The 22,861-nt window shown below is 44.7% G+C and overlaps 1 protein-coding gene across 1 annotated transcript; it reads right to left on the bottom strand.

Moving 5' to 3' along the window:
* Nucleotides 1-379: 379 nt before the first annotated feature.
* Nucleotides 380-16,340, bottom strand: IRF8 (interferon regulatory factor 8). The gene is made up of 9 exons (XM_081017841.1): nt 16,239-16,340; nt 11,659-11,833; nt 10,047-10,230; nt 7,350-7,438; nt 5,209-5,323; nt 4,594-4,641; nt 3,802-4,170; nt 2,529-2,644; nt 380-787 (listed from the first exon to the last, which is right to left on the bottom strand). Exons 1-9 carry the CDS (start codon nt 16,244-16,246, stop codon nt 611-613), a joined length of 1,281 nt encoding a protein of 426 aa, XP_080873967.1. The 5' UTR covers nt 16,247-16,340; the 3' UTR covers nt 380-610.
* Nucleotides 16,341-22,861: the final 6,521 nt, after the last annotated feature.

Here is a 22,861-nt window from a genome sequence, read left to right as displayed (position 1 = left end):
TGAACACACACACACAGCAGCTCCATCTAGATGCCCAGTACTAAACAACACAAGGAGATATGTTTCTTGAGGACACTTCCATATTCCCCTAAATGCAGACATTTATACCAAAGGGGGGGGGGGAGATACAGTGGTTGGAGCTTGCATCACCCCTCCTCTTCAGGAAACACATTACCCAGTCAGCATAACAGCCCTACAGATGTCCCTCTCTGTTCTGAGGTCAATGAATCAACATGGTATGTGTCTTTTTGGGATCAAAGCTGCTGAATCACAACCTCACTTTTTTCCTTTCAAAAACAAAGCCATCCAGCAATACCCCAGTACTGGTTTTAAAGCTACTTTGGATGTATGTTACAGTGCTGAGAAGCCCAAAGGAATGTTTAACTGTTTCCTTTTTTATGTCAAATTCCATATGGGGAAACAAGATGTCACAAACTCTCTCTCTCTCTCTCTCTCTCTCTCTCTCTCACACACACACACACACACACACACATCTACATGTATAAACCCAGAACAATGTTCCCAAAAGGAAAAATTAAATGGATGATGGTGATACAAAAATAGATCTAAATTGAATCCTTAAAAAACAAATGTTTTGCCCAGGATTCTCTCAAACAGTGATTTGCTGGTTTTCTCGGAAAATGGGTCTTTGGTGTGGTCCACAAGAATCCTGGAAATTCCTATATATCTGGTCATAATGCAGCTCCTCGCCTATTGGGTGGATCAAAGAGTTGCTGTCGCTCTTCCCAGCTTCCTCCACCAACTGACGAATATGCAGCTGCTCAATCTAAAGTTGGGAGAAGATCAGAAACCCTTATTTTGAGCAGTGGCACCTTTGAAGGATTGAATGTGCAGCAGAATGGTCCTACTCAATTGTGGATACTATTGTTGTTGTTGTTACTATTACTATTGCTATCCTGCCCTTCACCATAAGGCCCCAAGGCGGCTTACAACATTAAAACACAACATGACAACAAAATATTAAAAGCAGTTTAAAACAACTCGCAATTACATAAATAAGGCAGGTCCTTAAAATATACACCTCAAGTGTCAAAAGCCCATGCAAAGAAGTGTGCCTTCAGCAATCGCCAGAAAGTGTATAAGGAAGGTGTGAGGTGTACGTCTGTGGGGAGTTCCACAGCTTACAGGCTGCCACAGAGAATGTGTCCTCCTGGACTGCTGCCACCACACCCAAGCCTCTGAGGGCAGAGAACTACCAAGAGGAACCCCTCTGCTGATCTTGGTGCTCAAGGTGGTCTGAAGGGAAGGAGGCGGTCTTTCAGGTATTTGGGGCTGGAGTCATTTAGGGCTCTGAACACTAATGAGAACATCCAGAATTTGGCCAGGGGGAAAAACCGGCAACCAGTGGAATACTACTCTGGGTTAATATTCAGTGCTAGTCCTACTCTACTCTCTTTCTTATAAATATTCTCCTTCTTACAGGATAAACAATTCTGTACACTAAGCCCTCAATTTGTGCTGGGGTTATGTTCCAGGGATTGCACCTAAAGCCAAAATCATGTATAGTCAAAACACATTGGATGCAATGGCAGGTGGGATTGCCAAAGCCTTGTTTTCTGGATGCCCACTCCCTTTTTAGTTGTTGTTGTTTTTAAAAAAATGCCAAGTACAAAAAGCTGACCATGCACAAGTTAAATGTGCGTAAGTTGCAGGCTTACTGTAGTCTCTTTCTTTTTTTGTTGCAATACTTGATAGAAGAAATACTTGAAAGAGGCTGTCAAATGTGAGGTTGTATCTATCTGCCTTGTCTATATGATGATGATTATTATGAGAGAAACCTCCTTGTGAATACAGGGCTTATCCATCCTTATCCACACCCTTTCCAGGCTGCACTTAAAAGTTTTGTGTCTGAGTGTGGTTTTTTTCCCCAGCAGGTTTTGGTGGGTCTGGAGTGCAAAGAAAAAAGGATGCTTGAACATAGAGCTATGAAGCGCACACCATGCCTGGAAAGACTTCTTCCATAAAAGTCCTCTCTCCCCTTTTCCTGGCTTTGCTCGACTCATGTAGACTTTTAAGCCTTAATGGAAGAGAACATGACACTTCTGTGTTCTCTGCAGCCAGCAGCTTAGCAGGCCAATGGTATCAAATAAATGTTTTGGCACACCAAGCCATCTGGAGAGCAGACAGCTCTCTCTGTGAAGGGGCCTACCTGCATAAAGGGAAGGGAAAGGCCACCTCAGGTTCACTTGCCAAACTTAGGGGAACAGGATGCCTTACTGACACCAAAATCAGGCAAGCCTGAGCATAAAGCACATTTTAAAACAATTTCCCCAAAACATGAGGACTAGTATCTTGGTTGCCTTCTTTAAAAACAAACAGAAAAGAAAGTGCTGCACTTGATTGTTGATGCTACATTGTGGGTGGGAAAGGAGGAACTTCCCTGAATTTAACACTGGGAAGTCACAAGATCGTCTTGCTCTATAAATGAGAGAACTCAAGTCAGAGAAGAACTCGGGGGCACAGAGATAATATAAACAACTGACACCAAGACAGACTATAATACTTGCCTCAACTAGGATCAGCTTATAGCGTAAAGGGGTAGCATCTGGAAACTCCTCCCCGAAACATAGAAGAACTTTGCTGTTTGGGAAGCGGCCTTGATTGTTGTAATACTGGTGAAATTCTAGAAGAAGAAAATGGCAAATGTTTTAATTAGAGGCAGAAGTCATTTGTCTCTGTGTCTGGGAGCCCAACTGCAGGTGGGTCTGTAACAAAATGGAGACAGAGGTACTTGGAATGATGAACAAGGGAATATTATGTGTGCATAATGCTTCTATGACACTCAAGAATACAATTCAGTGAAGGCTATCCTTACTTTTTTCAAAAAAAATAATAATCTTGGACAGCATCCAACTAAACAGTTCTGCAGTGGAACTTCCCCTCCCTCTTCTCTCCCCACGTGCCCCCTAAATTTGCTCCACATGGTTGGGGAACTCCCAGAACATACTGAGAGGTATGGGGAGGAGAATTCTAGGAATCTCAGCTTTTCATTATTATTGTTTAAAAATGAAACAAGTTTCTAGCCCTTAAGAGTGCAAGAAAATATTTTAAGTTTGTGTGTGGCAATGCCTGCTGAAACCTCAAAAGATGGGGGTGAAGAACAGAATACCCAGGACTTAGACGAGATCTTTTTCCCCTCTTCCCCATGGAGAGAAGAGACAAAACAAATTGCATTTCCGTGCAGATTTTGAACCTACACATAACTTATGCAGGGTGCAGAATCACGCTGGCATTGGGTGACCTTCACAAAGCACATTGATCTTAGTTTCAAATTTGAGGGTGCACAATGTCACTGGGCATAAAATTCTTAAGCACATGGGGGCAAGTGAGAAATGCACCACAACCTCCCACAGACCTCTGAAGAGGGAGTGGGTGAATCTGTTGATTTCAGTTTCTTTCAGTTTCTAATTTTTCCAGTCTTTGGTTCAGCTTCCCAAATTTCCACATCAGTTTGCATTTTTTTTTAAAAAAAAAGTCCCCGTAGAAATTCATTAGTTTATTTTCCTAAACATATATGTTTTTGCAAAGCAATTCTCCCTTAGTACAATGCATTTTTTGTAGGTTATATTTTTACAAACATATGCATTTCTATGCCCATTTTGACCCAGAATAATCGTTTCGGTACATATGAGTTGGCTGGAGAACCGAACTGCAAAAATTCGGAGAGGTGTGAATTTTGAAGAGTGGCTGCGTTTCAGTTTGTGTTTTGGTTCAGAAACTGCAAATTAGGGAGGTTCGTCTTTAAACACGAAATGAATCGGATTCATCCCCCATCCGTACCTCTGAGAAAGTGATTGGTGTCAAATATCTTGACCACCTCGTCTCGGTCAAGCTTGTTAGGGCGGTCCTTGTAGATCATGGTGTTCCCGCTCCAGAAGACCCGGCCCTGGCTCAGCCTCTTGATGAAAATGCCCTGCCTGTTGGACTGCAGAAGGACACCCCTCTCCAGGTGCCCAAAGAGCTTCTTGGTGATCTGTCTCTGCCGTTCGTTTGGGATCACGTCCGCCGACGGGAACCGCACGTGATCAAAGCTTTCCAAGGCATAAGGCAGCTCTCCAAGGGAGATCCGGCAACCTTCGGGGCGAGAGGTTGTCGTGTTTCCCACCAGCTTCCCGCCATAGTAGAAGCTGATCACCATCTGGGAATAGCCTGTGAAGAGATATGTGGCAATTACCCATCAAGGGGTTGTATGTGGCCAATTTATTTACTTATTTATATAAAGCCTTGTTAATACTGCTCTTTGGCAAAAGAAAATAGCTCCTGAAGTGGCTCAGAAATATCTGTGGTAACACAGTGCCTGTCCCCCAGTTTAAAAGACACAACATGAAAGGAAAAGGGGTCTGGAGGGAGAATGAAAACGGCAAACTCAAGCACCTAATTTCAGCTACAAAGTTATTGTGGCTCTGACAGGGGCCTGTCACCATGGGCTGCTTTTACTGGGGGCAGGGAAGCAGGAGTTCTTGGTATCTTTAACCCCCCCCCAAAAAAATAGACTTGAGTTGAAAACAAAATGAAACGAAGGCTAACTGTACCAGATGTTAACTGAGGGAGGAAGCTGAACAGTCGCCATACCTGAATGAACTGCTTCATAGCCAGTGAGCCCACTCATCAGCGGCAAAGCTGTGGGTTTAAAAAAAGAAAAGAAAAGGTACATGTGTTTATTTTATTTACTTCTATAACAAGTGACATCCTGCCCTTCTGGTGTCTGCACACCACTTAGGGCAGCTAACATCTGTACAAGCCAACCAAAAAATACATTATTATTTTCTAAATTACGTTATAAGCAAAGCAGAAACAGTGGCTAAAACAGAGGCATTGGATAAATACTTATTTGCCCACTAAAACCAGTGCCTGCCTAAACAAGATGGCTTATGTATTTATATTTATTAAAGTATTTGTGTAGTCCAAATGGCAGGACAAAAGTGGACCTTGTGAGCCCTTATGGTTGCTAAGAGATTTATACTTTCAGCCTGGAAGGGTAAATACCCACTGCCTATTACTGAATGATCTGAGGACCTCACTGTCCTGGCTACATTGGAACATATTTCATATAGACATGAATTTCATGTGGACACCTGAAGGGCTTATATATTTAGCTTCTGCGTGTAACTTAAGATACACATGCTGGTGTTTACTGTATCCATGATGTGAGCACCTTGACTTTCTGAGAACATAACGGTGCCTTACCAGGACTTGACTGCTGAGTCCACCAGTCGGGTATTGGTGGATTTCTTCCACTCTCCTGAAGCGGTGAAGGGCTTCGTTTAATTGTGCCAAGGTATTCATCCACTGCAGAGGGGGGCTGGAAAGTTTATGGGGGGCAGGGAGAGATAGAAGATGACCATTGAGATGGCAATGTTAACATTGTAAGTACTGTATATGTAACCCGAAAGCAGTGATGCTCCTGAGAGTTATTCTGCTGCTTTGTATGACAAGATGTCTCCCAAGAGCCCCTCCAGAAATAAAGAGTAATGCTTATAAAGACATAGTAGATACAAATACACACACACAAATTCTATGTGCGTCAGAGAGAATTTGACTTTGGGGGGGGGACAGAGAGAGGGAAAGTGTGTGTGTGTGTGTGTGTGAGAGAGAGAGAGAGAGAGAGAGAGAGAGAGAGAGAGAGACAGACAGACAGACAGACAGACAGACAGAGAAGAGCATGGACATAGCCAGGATTTATGTTGGGGGGACAGTCTTTATGTTAGAGGTGCAGAACCGAGCTGTTAGTTTCATTTATTTACTTGGTTTAAGGGAGCAGCTGCCTCCCTGCCCCCCCCCCGGCTTGGCTACACATATGAAGAGAAGAGGTCAGTGTGTCCAGTGCTGCTGCTTCTTATCAAGTACTCACATCTTGATAAAAGTGTCATGGATGCCAGCACAAAATGGCAGCAAAACCAGCAGTAAAAAAAAACAAAAAGTGATGGTACCCCAGACCACTGACTACTGTCCCCCAAAAGCACTGTGTGTTTCAAAGCACTTAACATTGTTTCAGTAATTTTTAAACCACCCCTAATGTAGACACACACACAAATCAAATTGCAGCTTGACAGTTGTGAAACTGTGGTTTGCACACAATCCAAATGCCAGATGGGGGAAGGATTTCTTATCCCACAAAGGCTGCATGTTTCCCTGTGCAATAAGTGGCCCAATTTCCCCATTACAGCTGAAGAACTGCTTTTCTGGCAGTTCTTTACTGTGAGAACATAGGAAGCAGCCTTTTACTGATTCAGAGATTCGGTCCACCTAGCTCAACATTGCCTACACTGACTGGCAGTGACTCCCCAGAGTTTCCAGCCCTATCTGGGGGTCCTGGGAACTGAACCTGAAAGCTTCTCTATGTGCGATGCAGATGCTCTGCCGCTGAGTTAAAGCCCTTCCTTACTTCTGCATCACTACATAAGCAAAGAAGAAGAAGGGCCAAACTGTGTTTTAAAGGTGGCTTCCAAATTCTGGCCTTGTTTGGAATCCATTGACCATAGTTCCCATTTCATGCTCAATAGGATGCTATAGCTACCCAATACGTGCACATTTCAATCTGCAGAACTTGCACTTTTATAAGTGCCACATAATGTTTGATCTGCACTGGCAAGAAATCAATATTGTAATGTGGCGGCAGCAGGTATTCCTAGGAACTCCCAGCCTATTGATATTAGGAAAGGCCCTTTATTGTCCTACTTTCTTTGCCTGGTAAGGCTTTTTTGTTTAGGCAAGCCTACAAAGACATTTGATTTTATTATGTGTGTTTGTTTTGAAAACCATTCCTTTTATCTATATTCTGATTACTTCATCCACCATGTTTTTAATGTATTTATTTGCTATTTTTTAAAAAATGAATATTTTATTAACTTATTTATGTAAACAGCTTACAGGTTTGTTTGTTTTTAATTAAACAATATATGAAGCTTTCTAAATAAATAAAACAAATGAAAATTTGAAATGGTACAGTGAATTTCATTCTCGGTGGAGTGAAAGGGGATGGAATGAAGGGAATTTAACACCATCATCCGCTATGGGAATACACATAAGCCCTCCTCAGCCATACAGCCTGGACACTCGAGGGCAAAGGTGTGCATGGAATGAGCATGTGTGGAGAAGGATAGAGGAGAAATTCGATTCATTTCACATTTAAATGTGAACTTACAAAATCTGCACTTTCCAAAGCATTACATTAACTGAAGCACCACCATCCTTTGAAATTCACTCTTTTTGTAATGCCAACTAATGCATACAAAAATACATATACTGTACATGTGACCCTTCAAAAAAAAAAAAAGTATGAAGAAATAAAGTGATATATTAGCAAGTGCAAAGGGGGTGTTAATTACCTCTTTCATCAAGTCATCTATTGCAGAAGCACTGCACTCCATTTCCGTTACTTCACTCAAGCTGCACCCATTCCCCATCCCCATTTTGCCTGGGAAGAAACACAGTTTGAATACCATTACAAACTATTCTAAAAGAGTGGCAACTTTGGCATGCAGTTTGGCCCTCTGCAAGAGGGTTTTAGGTATTTCAGTAAGGGCCATTTGACTTTCCACCCCAAATAATCTGAAAACTGTTTGACGATACCCTGCGATCCAGGTTGTTTGTATTCCAAGACCCCTGTGACTCGTAGTCCCCTAGTGGCTAATAAACACACAGACACGAGTATTTAGGTTTATGGGTTCCAAAAAGCCACAATTTTATTGGTTACAGATGTGAGCAGTTTGGCTTAGGCATTCGGTGAAGCCAGGCTATATCTCAACTTCCACCTAACTGCAGGGAGTCCAACTAAGAGTAAACCACCAATAAGGAGAGCCCTATGACTTACGTCAGGCATAGGCAGACTCAGCCCTCCAGATGTTTTGGGACTACAACTTCCTATCATCCCTGATCACTGGTCCTGTTAGCTAGGGGTGATGGGAGTTGTAGTCCCAAAACATCTGGAGGGGTGAGTTTGCTTATGCCTGACTTACATCAAATAGGGGCAACCCTAGGGGTCCACATTGGGGTCATGGCATGGCCCTAGCCCACGTCCAGGCATCAGACAGGATCCACACCTACGGATCCCTTTAACAGGATACCCTTAATGAGGAGAGGCAGGCAGAGGCTACAACCTCTCCTCCATCCAAGCAAAGTCTTACCCAATGCCTAACCTCACAAAGTTGTGACGATTGCTACAAGGTAGGCGAAAACCAATTTGCCAAGTGGAAAAAAATCCTATCCGGCCCCAACAATATGGCGGCCGACATTTGTCCATAGCAAGGTCGTGTCAGAGCAAAGCATGAAAAGAGGGCAGGTGGGTTTGGAGATCTGGTGAAAAAGTGGGGGGGCCGGCCGTGCCATGTTTTAATTTCCCACGGCCACGTCCCTCTACCGGCACTGATTGGCCAGCGGGGCCACAATGGGCCAGTGACACGGCCAGGTCGGCACAAGGGGGCATCGACTCCCCGTCCTCATGCCGGATCACTGCAGGGGCCTGGATACCTGGCCACAACACTGCCCACCGAAAAAAGTGAGTGGACTTAGTAGACAATGGACAGTTTTCCAGAAAAACTGCAAGTCGTTTGCATGAGCATTAAGCCTTGCAGCCTTATGGGGGGGGTGATTTCTTGACAGCTCAATTCTGTATGCTTGAAAAGTCACCACACACCAAAAACCACAGATAAAAATAAAACAGAGCGAGGCTCGTGTAATACCGGACATTTCAAAGACAGACGTTCTGTGTTCTGTTACCGTAACCACAAATGCACAGCTCTGCTTTACTCCGGCAAAGGGCAAATGCGGGGAGTTGTTGCTCTGTATTCTTATTCTTGACATCTGGGGCTTTGCAAACCGAGCACTGGGGTGTGGGTGCTGAGGCTGAGCTAACAATAAAAGGTGCCGTAAAAGCTTTCTCACAGCGCCTTTGACACTGGGATTTGATACGAATGGAGACTTCGCGGAATGCAAGACACATAGTAATGTGGTGTGGTTTTCAAAGAAAGCTACATCAGTCAAGGGAGTGGGGGGACGCCGTCAGAGGGAAAAAGCACCTTGATGAATTTCTTTTACTTGTGTGTAAATCAAATCCTGATGTGCAGTAAGCTCCATCTCCCATGAGAGCTTTTCTCGAAGAGAAGCTCCCTTGTGCTTTGGGGGTACAAAACCTGCTTTGCAGACAGAAGGTCACAGGTTCAATCTCTGACATCTCCAAGAAAGATTGGGAATGTAATTTCTGAAATCCTGGAGAGCCTCTGCCAATCAGTGTAGACAACACTGAGCTAGATGGACTCAGCATAAGGCAGCTTCTCCCATGTTCTTATGCATTGTTCTTGGATATTACCTAGACAGAATAACTGATGAATGACCAGCTGTCATGGCAACTGCAGGACATTACACATGAGGACTGGTGGTTAATGTGTGTTCAAGGGGGAGCAAGATCATGCACACTAGCTGCACCACATGCATGCATTCATAACTTCCAAGAGAGCCTACATGTGAACAGACTCTGCATGCAACTGGGAACCAGTAAATAGACACAGTCTGCATCCCTGCATGCAAACAGTTCATGCACATGCAGATTCTACTGCAGGTTATGGCGTACATGCAAAGGGGGGCAGCAGCGGACACAATCCTGCGGTGCATTCAACTCACAATCAGTCTTTTACTTCAGTTTCAAAGTGGTTTGCAACTTTTGAATTCACGTAGATAATATTTCTGTTTGCAAATCTCTACGATGAAGATGATTAAGTAACTATAGAATCAGGAGAAGAAATTGATTTATTAGGAAATTTACATCTCCGTTTTCTTTATAAAATAAATATAAAGTAGTTTTAAAACACAAAAAATGTTTTCACACTGTATTTCCTCCCAAAATTCATTTTCTCCTGAAGAACAGCCCCTCAGTTTGTTCAAAACATATAGATATTTGGGGCTTGCTGTACAATAGATATGAAGAAACTTTGTATGTGTCTTTAAACAAATCATCTCTTGCCTGTGGTCTGAAGCAGAATCTACTGTGAGCTACACCATGAGATCCTGCTTGGTTCCGTTACACTTACATTTCTGTTCTTCCTCTGGAACAATGCGGTAGACCTTATATGGCTCTGAGATGTCCAGTTGTGACCTGTCCGTCACTTCCTCAAAGTCGGGGCTCTTATTCAAGGCACAGCGTAACCTTGTCTTCCATGTGGCTGGTTCAGCTTTATCACCTTCCTTGAATTTCCCTTTGAAGACTGCCCAAGCCTAGAGGATAAGCAGGAAAGTTTCTCACAAAGAGGTACCACTGCTTTCTGAGGTTCCAAATGGAGGGGGGGAAATCAGTGGACTTTCACTGAGAACAATCTCTAAGCAAGACCATCCCTGCCATTCAAGTGCCTCAATGGGCATTCCAGTTTGTTCTTACTGATTTTTATTATTTTGAGCATTTTTTAAACTGGCTATTTCATTACGATTCAAACTGTACATTTTAATATTTGTTTTAAATAAAACAGAGTATTTTCATAGTAATGTAAAATACCTTGGGAAAGCTATAGTTTGAAGGGAAGCATAAAAATAATTACCTGAAATAAACGAAGCTTCAGTAAAGTGTGGTAAGAAGCTGTTTTTATTAGGTGGTTTTTAAAAGAAACTTAGGACTACAAAAACTACAGGGAATAAGCCATGGAAGGGCAACCAACGTGACCAAGAGGCTTGGACAACTTCAAAATGTTAGTTTTTAGTTCGTAGTAGAGGCGGGACATGATATAAGTGCATAGAATTATGCGTGTTTTGGAGAAAGTGTTTCCCTCTCTCATAATATTAGAACCCAGAGTCATCCATGAAGCTGAATACAGGAAGACAACAGGAAGGACTTCTTCACATATGACACAATTTGCTCCCATTAAAGGTAGTGATGACCACCACCTTGGATGGCTTTAAAGGGGGATTTGACCAACTCAAGAAGGATAAAGTTATCCATGGCTACTGGCCATGATGGCTATCTAGTCCAAACCCTGAAATGCAGGAATCTCAACTAATGCATCTATGACAGGTGGCCATCTAACCTCTGCTTAAAAGCCTCCAATGAAGGAGAGCCCACCACCACCTTCTGAGGAAGTCCTTTCCACTGTCAAATAGATCTTACCATCAGAAAGTTCTCCCTGCAGTTTAGTTGGAATCTCCTGTCTTATAACTCGAGGCCATTGGTTTGGGTCCTACCCTCTGGAGCAGGAGAAAACAAGATTGCTCCATCTTCCATGTGAAAGCCCTTTAGATATTTGAAAATGGCTATCATACCCTCAGGATTCCTTCCAACTCTACAATCCTAGGAGTTCCTGTCAGAAGCACCATGTTTCTGAGTAACAGTTGCTGGGAATCACAAGTGGGGAGAGTGTTGATGTACTTGTGGGCTTCCCAGAGGTTTGCCCTGTGAGAACAGGATGCTAGACTGAATGGGCCTATGGTCTGATCCAACTAAGCTCTTCTTATGTTCTTAATATAGAGAACAAGCCCATGTGGACTTCAGATTGTGAAAATGCACCCTCCAAAAGACTTACAGAAACCTCAAGAGTTGTGACTTGAAAAGTTGTTGTTCGCTTTTATAAAGGCATAGAAAGTATCAACTACTAAGGAACTCAGGAAAATAAACAGATTTGACATTTGCAACATTGATGTAAGGCATATTCTTCAGACCTTGAATATGGATGCATCCACCTCCTGGTTGTAATCCTGCTTCCCTGCGTGTTTCCATGGGATACGGAACATGGTTTTCTCATCATTCTCCCAGATCAGGCCAGAATACATCCCGCTATCAATTTGTTCAATCAGCCATTGCCTGAGCCGTCTCCCACCGTTTCGATCGCACATCCTGAATGGAAGCATTTGAATAGCTTTTATTAGGAACCTCTCCAGTCAATTAGTCAATCTAACCATCGGCTGCATTTGCCACCTATGGAAATCCAACATGGCCAGACACCAACATGGTTCAGCACACACACCCCATCCCATCCTATGAACTCAGAAGTAAGCCTGAATGATTTCAGTAGAGCTTTTCTTCAGATAAGAGTGCATAGGATCATGTCCTAAAACAGTGATGTAGTTACAAGTCTGAGAACTAAGAATTTAAGAGACTGAGGAAGTAATCAGGTTGCAAACCGGAGAATGAAAGGGAGAGTCTGGGGGCTGTAACACAATGACAGCTTAATGTAAAGCACAAGTAATTAAAATAATGCTGGATTTGCTCATTTAAATGTTGATTCTGCCCTTCCTAGAGACTCTGAGCAGAGTGACAATATTTTAAACAGGAAAACAGTGTGAAGCAAACAATTGTAAAATTTAAGACAAAGACATTACACTCCCCCCCCCCCCAAAAAAAATCTTGTTCAGCCCAAGTTGAGTTTGGCCTTACTTAGTAAACATGAGATCTAAATCCCCACTAGTTTATCAGAAGGCACCAAATTCAAGCTCTGAATAGGTCTTCAATAGAACAATGTTCATCTACAGATATCAAACAACTGATATCTACACCCATCCTTACTTGTGGTATGTGGATAGGAGCAAGGGTAGCTGCCTTATGCTGTGTAGCTCAGTATTGCTTGTTCAACACTGACTGGCAGCAGCAACGGGAGTCTTCCCCATTCCCAATCCTACCTGGAGATGCTGGGGACTGAACCTGAGACCGTCTGCATGCAAAGAAGATGCTCTGCCACTAAGCTATTTCCCCACCCCTTGGTACACAGATTCCCAAGGAGGAAACAGTGTTAATTTGCAGCAAAACGGACTAAGGCAAGGCTAATCAACATGGCACTCTCCTGATATTGTTAGACTCCAACTCCCATCAGCCCCAGCCATTACAGCCAATGGTCAGAAATGATGGGAGTTGGAGTCCAACAACATCTGGAGGCACCACATTGGCTATTCTTCAACTAACATTTGATGGGCCAACCTGGATCAGAAGAATGTCCCCTTTAATCCGGCAATATGTTTCCAACACTAGTCAGTCCGTAAACTCAACATGCAGGACATTAAAGGAGACAGAATAATAAATGTAATAAACTGCTTTGGGCCAAAAGTCAGAGACATGATGTTGCCCTTTAAGGACCAAAGGAGCTAAGCCTTCAGAAGATCTCCTATGCTTTCAAAAATAGCTTAAAAGTGGGAGGGGTGCAAAATCGAGGCCACTATGCTGCATGAAGACATTCAATTCTTTCCTCATGTCAAGTTCCTGACCTAAATTGCTCGTCCACCCAAAGAAGCCACCTGATGCCCCATGGTGGGAAACATACAGTACAGTACACACAAACAGAGAGAACCAGGAACAAAAAAAGACAGCTGGAATTTGATAAAACTCTTCATCCAAGGAAATCATAAAATCAGGGGATTTTAGAGGTAGAAGGCCCCTGAAGGTCATCAAGTCCAATCCACAGCTCAGTGTAATAATCTACAGCATTCCTGCAAGATGCCCATCCAGCCTCTGCTTAAATACCTGCAGCAAAAGAGGCAGCATTTTCCACTATTGAAAAGATCTTACTGTTAGAAAACTTCTCCTAGCTGAAACCTGCTTGCCTACCATTTCCACCCATGGGATCTAGAACAGGTTTGTTCCATCTTCTGTAGTCAACTGTCAGCTCTCCCCTTAGCTTACCTCCTCCAGGTAACATGGCCAACTCTTTCAACCATCCCTCACAGGGTTTGCAGTCCAAACCCCATCACCATCCTAGTGGACGTGCTCTAGCCCAGGGGGCAAACTATATTGTGGACTCCAACTCCCATAATCCCTAACCACTGCCCATGCTGTTTGGGGCTGATGGGAGTTGTAGTCCTCAGTAACTGAAAGGCAGCTCATTGACTGTCCCTGCTCTAGCATTTGGGATGGCTAGACCTTAGGAACTGTTCCAAGTAGTGTGCAGTTGTTTTGTAATCTAGAAGAAATTAAACCTTTCCCTTGATAAATAATTTACACAAAAATGATTTGAGACCAAATCTCCAGCTAATTTATTATCATTGGAAACAGGCCACATAGAAAGGCAGACCAGTAGAATCTGAGCACTAAAAAGAGAGGTGAAAAAGTCAAGCAATGCAAGTTCCAATTAGCAAAGTTGTGTCACGGAGATGCCCCCAGATGACTGTCTTGTCAGAAGGGAACTCACTTAATTGTGCAATGCAATCCTATGCTTGCCTACTCAGTTTAATGAGATTTACTCCCAAGTAAGTATGCATAGCATTGCAGAGTTAGAAGGGACCGCAAGGATCATGTAGTCCACCCCTCTGCAATGCAGGATCTTTTGCCAATGGCCCTGATATTAAGTCTTATGCTCCACCAGTTGAGCTACTCTTCCTGTAAATACACAGGACTGCAGCTGTAATCTTGAGTTATTTGCAACAGATGAGAAACACGAATGCCGAAGGCTAGTGTCTGTAAACAAGGATTCCATTTCAAGTCATTATTTGCATTTTTTAAATGCAAGCCACTAGGAAACCTTTTAGGTAACAAGCGACTAATATGTCTAACAAATCATGAATGTATTATTCTAATTATTATTAATTTTCTAGCCTTCTAGCTCACTACTGTCTACTCTAACCGGCCACAGCTCTACAGGCTCCAGGATTTCAAGCAGGGAATCTTTCCTAGCCCCACCTGGAGATGGAAGGGGTTGAAGATTGAACCTTTTGCATGCATACCAGTACCTACACAATTGGTCTGAATTTGAAGGGCTCATCTTCTGCAATTACTGCCTGCTTCACATAGCCACACTTAATTGTAAACCAAGATACCACGCTGAAAATTCATTTTAGAATCTGAATTTTTGAATGTTTCTTCTAGAAAAGAAGTAGTAGATATACTAAGTCAAACAAGGAGGACTCTGTATGATCATTTTGCTTTTAAACCAACTAAGAAGAACTACTATAATCATTGTATTACTCCTTGTACATGTTACTGGACAATCTTTTATATAAGCACATTTTAGTAGATGAAGAAAGTTACACTTTTTAGAATTTTTATTAGTCTATTTTATCCCATTTTATACAGTCCAAGGCTACTTGTGCACTCCTTTGCACACTTGCATGGGAATCAGAAGCCCATACAGTGGGTTCAACAATAGGCTTAATACAGAAAAGGGGTGTCCCAAGTTTATTTACTTGTTTTATTTAACAAGATTTATATACTGCTTCATCTGGGAAACCTCTAAGTACTTTACATAAAATAATATAAAATATTCATAAGAATATACTGATAAAATCAACGGACCTTAAAAAAATAAATAGACATAATAATCAAAATGTTGATAAAACCAACAGTTTTAAAAACATACATGATAAAATTACATGTCTGAGTAGGCTCACAAACAAGGTTTTTTAGCAGGCATCAGAAAAAGTACAGCAAAGGTGACTTCCTAATATTGATAGGAATCAAGTTATTTGTGATGTGTTTTGCATAGGGTTAGCAAGGTGTGAATCTGTTCTGAATTTCCAGTACAGAACATGGTGTGTGTTTTTAAACCCATGACACAATTTCTTTTAAATTCCACTCACTCAAAACACAGTGGTACAATATAAACACACAACACAGAGAGGTGAGAGACTTACAATCCTATGCATCCTTTCTCAGAAGCAACAGCACAATGCTAAGTAAGTTTACTCAGGAGTACGTCCAATGACATTTACTGCCCGGAGAGTGGCTTCAGCCAACTGACTTTATTCTGTCCTGAGACTTCTCTCTTAATCTAGATGGCAGTCAACAAAACTCCACAAAGTTCTCATACATAGATTTATTGAAGATCAAAAGGCACATGTAGAAATATGTACTCACATTCCAATAGGCTGTTCTTTGACTTGCTACCAAATAAATGTGCATTGAATTAAAGAATACATATTATTCAGAGCTAGATTATTAATATTAATGATATTAACAGCAAACATAATAATAAGAATAATTCAATTCCAAGTTGGTAAGAATAAGAAATATGAAAAAATTAGGGAAGCATGCAAAAATAAACCCGTTTCACAAGGAGGCAAATATTTATTATGATTATTTCATTTATATCCCGTCCTTCCTCCCGAAAGAGCTCAGGGTGGCAAACCGATGCACAGTTTAAGAACAAAAATCTTCAGGTCTGGCAAGGTCTAATAGCTAAGCAAAATTTTGTGCCCCTTATTAGTAGTCTGGAAGCCCCCAGGCTAAATTGCTATTTTCGCTTTGCAAGAAAATAAAAGTTAGCCGGTAACTCCAGCAAAAGGAAAGTACTGTACGCCTGGACACACAGAGCACTAACCTCCACATCTGTGCCGGTTGCTGATCTTTATCTACGCTAGATACCAGGTCATGGAAGATGAAACAGAAGCTCGCCCTGCCAATATATATGTATATCTATTTCTATTAGAGCCTGGAGGATATGCAGTTTCCTCCCTCCGGAGGGGGGGTGTCTCTGAACCAATGGGAAGAGAGGAGGAGGCGGGCTAGCCAATCAGGAGGGGCCAGTACAGCGTTCCTTCTTCTCACTACATTCTTTTCCGAGAAATCGGCAGTGTCGCTCGCTCTCTCTCTCGGGAGTCCGTTCGAGAGTACCAGTCCAAAGTTCCATCCCCGCGTCAACATTCGACTCCCAAGTCAACGTTCCATTGTCCCCCTGTCCTTTCACTTTCTTTGCTCCGCCCGCGCGCCTCTTAATTCTGACTCCTCTAAAAATCCCCCTGCGCCCACGTGTCGAAAGTTTGGGGGCAGGCTGGATTTCCTGACAGCCTGTGCGCACTCTTTAGTTTTCCTAGTCCCGGGTTTGTTTGATTGTTCGTTTGCTGTTTGTTTTTAAAGATTTTGATAGTGGCATCCCTAGCCCCCGCCCCCGCGCTCACCTTTGTTTCTGCAACCTTCTCATTGATTTAAAATGATAGTATTTTTTAGAAAGCGGTTGGACTGATTCGATGCATAATCTAGATAGATTCTAGCAGCTGCTGAGCCTTGATGAAAGACTAACTTGCCAAGAGAGGCATGGGGAGGTTTTGGCTGAGCCTTCAGGAGATGGAGAGGGGGAATTTCCATAGGAAGGCCAAGTTTTATTTGGAAGCTGGAGTCTGGGAAATCCCGAGCATCTGATAGAAGAAGAAGAAGAAGAAGAGTTTGGATTTGATATCCTGCTTTATCACTACCTTAAGGAGTCTCAAAGTGGCTAACATTCTCCTTTCCCCTCGTCCCCCACAACAAACACTCTGTGAGGTGAGTGGGGCTGAGAGACTTCAGAGAAGTGTGAGTAGCCCAAGGTCACCCAGCAGCTGCATGTGGAGGAGCAGAGACGCGAACCCGGTTCCCCAGATTACAAGACGCTCTTAATCACTACACCACACTGGCTCCCGGGCATGGGTAGGCAAACCTGCCTGATAAGCAGGAGTTTTTATCAAACTGTGTGAGGCAAACTTGCTGTTGTTGTTTAGTCGTTCGTGTCCGACTCTTTGTGACCCCATGGACCAGAGCACGCCAGGCACTCCTGTCTTCCACTGCCTCCCGCAGTTTGGTCAAACTCATGCTGGTAGCTTCGAGAACACTGTCCAACCATCTCATCCTCTGTCGTCCCCTTCTCCTTGTGCCCTCCATCTTTCCCAACATCAGGGTCTTTTCCAGGGAGTCTTTTCTTCTCACAAGGTGGCCAAAGTATTGGAGTCTCAGCTTCAGGATCTGTCCTTCCAGTGAGCACTCAGGGCTGATTTCCTTAAGAATGTATAGGTTTGACAGACACCCTCAAAAGACCCAGGGCCTGAGGTGCTACTTAAAACACATGTGCCTGCAGCCCTTCAAGGTCTGAGGCAGAGAGCTTTTCCATCACCAACTACTTGATCCCTGGAGATGCCATAACCTGTATCAGGAGTCTGCTGTATGGCCTCCCCAACCACCCACACAACACACTGTGTTACACAGATGTGAGATTCATTACTTTTTGGGTTCCTGGGCCAAAGCTCGAGTCTGTTAGAATCAGAGCTGGACTAACCACTAGGCACTATATATCCTATGGGCCCCTTCCAGCATGTCAGAATTCCAGGTATTGCTCTGCAACCTGTAGTTGGAATGAGAAAGTCCCTGCCATTTAAGAACAAAGGAAAAGTCTGGCTTCTGGATCAGGACAAAGAACCATCTAGACCAGCATCCTGTTCTCACAGTGGCCCACCAAATGCCTATGGAAAACAGCCCAATAGCAGAACTTTACAAGCTGGGCTCAGCCTGCTGCAAACTGCAGTATTGGTGAGACATCAGCCATCTTAAATTTTCCAATACGATCTCTTTACATTTATGCAAATTTGTGGCCTGGGCCCATGCTCCAGGTCCTCTACATTCCTATTAATGCCCTTACCTGGCTGGATCAGATCAAAGTCCACCCAGCATCCCACTTCCAACAGTTGCCAACCCATCCATAACCAGGTGGCATGAAGGTTGTTGCTCTCCAGCAACTGGTGCTCTGAAGCCTCTGACTCTGGAGTTTTTGTATGACCATCTTGACTAATAGTCACTGATGGACCTCTTACTATGTGAATTTATATAATATGCCTTCTGAAGGCATATAGGAGAAAATAAACTTGACAATGCCAAGGGAAGGACAGTAGTTCAGTGGCAGAACACAGGCTTACCATGCAGAAGGTTCCAGATTCAATCCCCAGCATCTCTAGGCTGGACTGGGAATGTCTCCTGCCTGAAGCTCTAGACATCCACTGCCAGTCAGTGTGGACAAAACTGAGCTCAACAAACCAATGGTCTGCCTCAGTATAAGGCTGCTTTCTATGTGCTTAGTGCAGGAGTTGACATTTGTAACACTAATGAAATGCCTCACCATCTGTTGAGTAACAGGATATCTAATAATAGGGCCACCTTTATATTCAGAGGCACAGGAGTATCTTCATAAGGATCTGAGAAAGCTCATCCATGTGCAGACTTGACTCTTTAATCATCATTACTTAATCCATTGCCAGGCTCGGTTCTTTTCATGTGTATGGTGACACCTACTGTCTGCAACCAGATAAGAGGGTTATTCCAAACTATGTTGCTGGGGAAAACAAATCTTCACAAGGAAGTGAAGTTAGTCCAAGTCATCGTGGCTTCAGCAAAACTCTCTCCTTATTTCCTGGAAGTTGATTCATCACAACATGTTTTCCTCCCACTTCCTGGAAACCAAAAGGCTGGGTTACTGTGATCACTGACACGACAATGATTATAAAGTCCTAATGGCAGGGGTAAGTAATGTGGTCCCCTGTAGCTGTTATTGGACTGTATCTCAGACCAAGCCAACATGGTCAGTGGCCAGAGATCATGGGAGCTGGAGTCTAACAACATCTAGAGATCCACCAGTTCCACATTCTTGTCTTGCTGATTTCCGTAGAGACTGTCCAAATAAATGTTTTTAGAAAAAATGTTATTACAAGCTTGGAGCAGGTAGCATTTTGCATTGTTTTGTAACAGGAAAGCTGTTGTTACACCATGCCCATGTTCTTTGATTTTCCATGGAAAAGAGGAACACACTCAGATTTGATTTTTGATTTATTCAAATGTTATAGGAATTCTAAGGTATTATATATGTGTGTGCAGATCGAGCAACCTTGCAGATGTTTTGAACTACAACTCCCATCAGCCCTAGCCAGCATATCATCAGGTTGTAGGTTGATGGGAGTTGTAATCCAGAACATCTGGTGGGCATCAGGGTGATGGGAGCAATAGTTCAGATCATCTAGTGGGCATCATGTTGGCAAAAGCTGAGGTGGATTTTCAATCTTAATTTAAAATACTCCTGTTTGACCAGGGCATCCTTATACAGCCTCTATCACTCGGTGACACCTATTGTAAATGTAATCTCTGCTTATCACATATCTATTATAACTTCCTATTCCTACCAAAATCAGCCTCTCTTCTCTTTCTAATGCACATGTTTCACTGGTGGCTTCCTGCACCATTTACAGAGCAACCAGACACACTGTCTGGGCTTTTGCCTAACTTCCTCCCCAAGCCACTTTGATTAACAGCAGAATTTGCAATTGCTTCGCAAATTGGCTCCGGCCGGTCACTCTCTCAGGGAGTGAAGGTTACTGGCAGTGTCTTCCAGCAGCTGTTGTTTGTTTATTTATTTATTTAGCTTTATTTTGCTGCCATTTTTAAAGGCCAAGGAGATGCAGGCCAAGGAATAATGCAAAGAGCACTGAAATATACTCAGAGTCGCAAAGTGATTTCATGCTCTTTATTCAGCTCATAGTGGTGAGGAGGAATGAATAAATGTCCCCTCACAGTATCTGCTTTATATACATTATTTACACAATGGGCTGCACATGATTGGCTAATTCTGGAATTCTACTGTAAGCCAATCAGGTTGTGGATTCACTTCTATCTGGAGCAGGATTGGGTGGTTCCTGCCAACCAATCATACTGCTGCATTGTTCTAGGACCAATCAGACTGCTGCATTCTGAATCCTATTGTTCTAGGACCAATCAGACTGCTGCCTTTTGGATCCTATTGTTCTAGGACCAATCAGACTGCTACAGTTTGGATCCTATTCAACTCAGTACATAACACCCCTCCCCTCTAAGTTCCAGTCCTGCCCGGGAGGTCGCATTCATAGTCCTCAAGGTATGCCGGCGGCCTACGTGTGCGTTGTGGCCTGGGGTGTTCCCTGGTCCGGGCTCCGGGTTCTGGCTCGTGTTCCAAGGATGCTGGCTGTGATGCGGCTGTTTGGTCTGGTGCAACCGGCTCGCTCAGTCGTGGTTCTGGTTCCGGTGTCCTTTCGGCCTCACGGGTCCTCTCTGTATTTACTGATTCTGCCTCTCCTGCTGGCCCCTCCTGCTCTATGGGCCTCACTGCCCCGCTGTTCCCTTGGGACTCCTCTGACCTGTCCTCCTCCTGGTTTTCTCCCGGGAATCGTCGCCGTATCTGGTCGCAGTGGCGGCGCCAGCATTGCCCCCCATCCGTTAGCACCTCGTACGACACGGGGCCAGTGACCCTGGTGATTGTGGCGGGTACCCATGCTGGGCCTGCCCCAAAATTCTTTGCGTACACTGGGTCCTGGGCCTCGAAGGTCCGGGGGTTCCTGCCTTCCCCCACCACTACCTCATCCTGAGCTCTATCGGGGTGAAGGCGGTCCAATCTGATTGCAAGGCGCCGACCCATTAGTAGTTCAGCGGGGCTCCGGCCAGTCGTTGAGCTGGGGGTGCTGTGCTGTGCTAGAAGGAATGTGGCAAGGCGGTACTCCCAGTCCCCTTGCGTCATGCGGCGAAGGGTGTCCTTGGTGGTCCGCACCATGCGTTCTGCTTGGCCATTGGTGGCAGGGTGGAACGGCGCCGAACGGATGTGGCGGATGGCGTTCTGCGCTGTGAAGGTTTGGAATTCTCCTGACGTAAATGCAGTCCCGTTGTCTGAGACGAGAGTGTCAGGGAGCCCGTGGGTTGCAAACAGCCTGCGTAGTACCCGGATGGCTGCGGACGTGGAAGTGGACGGTACCAGTGCGACTTCCAGCCATTTGGTGTAGGAGTCCACCACTATGAAGAATGTTTTCCCCTGAAAGGGGCCAGCGAAATCCACATGCAGGCGTGACCATGGTGCTCGGGCGGACTCCCAGGACTGGACTGGGGCCCTTGGGGGATCTGGGCGGGATTCTTGGCAGGCCTGGCAGTGTTTGACCCAGGCCTCTATCTCTCCATCGATCCCCGGCCACCACACATAACTCCTGGCAAGGGCCTTCATTCTTACTACCCCTGGATGTGTCTCGTGTAGGGCTGTGAGGACCCTTTTGCAGAGGGGCTGGGGAACAACGACTCTGCTTCCCCATAACAGGCACCCCTTGTGGGCCGACAGTTCATGTTTGCGGGTTGTGTAGCCGGCGAATTCTGGCCCGGGGCTGCTGCTGGGCCATCCCCTCCACACCCAGTCCAGGACCCGGGAGATGACCCTATCTTTCTTGGAATGGTGTGCAACTTCTTGTGCCTGAATGGGGCGGTCGGGAAGCAGCTCCAGGCTCATAACCTCTTGTGCAGGTGCTGGGTCAGGGCCTGTTTCCGGTAGTGGTAGCCTGCTGAGGGCGTCCGCATGGCCCATCGCCTTCCCAGGTCGGTGAATCAGTGCATACTGGTAGCTGGCAAGGAAAATTGACCACCTGAGGACGCGAGGAGACAGCACTTGGGGGGTCTGCTTTTCGGGGGCAAACAAGCCAAGCAACGGCTTGTGGTCAGTCACCACGGTGAAGGGCCGCCCGTACAAGAAATCATGGAATTTTTTTACTCCCTTTACGATTGCCAGACCCTCCTTGTCGATTTGCGAGTAGTTCCGCTCGGTTGTGTTGAGTGTCTGGGAAAAGTACGCCACCGGTACCTCTCTTCCATCCGGGAGTTGGTGCCCCAGGACAGCTCCAATGCCATAGGGTGAGGCGTCGCATGCTAGCACCACCGGCAGCCTCTCGTCGAAGTGTGCCAAGACCGAGTTTGAGACAAGCAAGTCCTTGACTGCCTGGAATGCGGCCTCCTGGCGCTGGCCCCACACCCAAGGGGCCCGCTTGTCCAGGAGTCTGTGTAGGGGCTCCGCTACCGCCGCCTTGTGGGGAAGGAAGGAATGGTAAAAGTTCAATAGTCCCAAGAAGGCCTGAAGTTCAGTCTTGCTCTTGGGCGCTGGGGCATCACAAATGGCCCGTACCTTGTCCCCAGTCGGGTGGACCCCTTCTGCGTCCACCATAAATCCCAGAAAGTCCACCTGAGGCACTCCTAGTAGACATTTTTCCCGCTTCACCTTGAGACCCGCCGTCTGGAAACGGTGCAGAACGGTGCGGAGGCGGTCCTCAAACTCCTCTGGTGTGGGGCCGGCAATCAACACATCATCGAAGAAGGGGGTGACGCCAGGAATCCCTTTAAGGAGAGAGTCCATTATATTCTGGAATATGCCTGGTG

The sequence above is a fragment of the Podarcis pityusensis genome, assembly GCF_964106645.2.
Source record: "Podarcis pityusensis genome assembly, chromosome: 8".
Classification (NCBI taxonomy): domain Eukaryota; kingdom Metazoa; phylum Chordata; class Lepidosauria; order Squamata; family Lacertidae; genus Podarcis; species Podarcis pityusensis.
The sequence above is the reverse complement of the archived record's forward strand: the minus strand, read 5'-3'. Positions and strand labels throughout refer to the sequence as shown.

Coding starts and splice junctions, on each gene's coding strand:
- IRF8 (XM_081017841.1), bottom strand. Junction 7,439..10,046: donor TCCAGAGGAAGAACAGAAAT/GTAAGTGTAACG, acceptor GTTTCTTCCCAG/GCAAAATGGGGATGGGGAAT. Junction 4,171..4,593: donor CTATGAAGCAGTTCATTCAG/GTATGGCGACTG, acceptor ATCTCTTCACAG/GCTATTCCCAGATGGTGATC.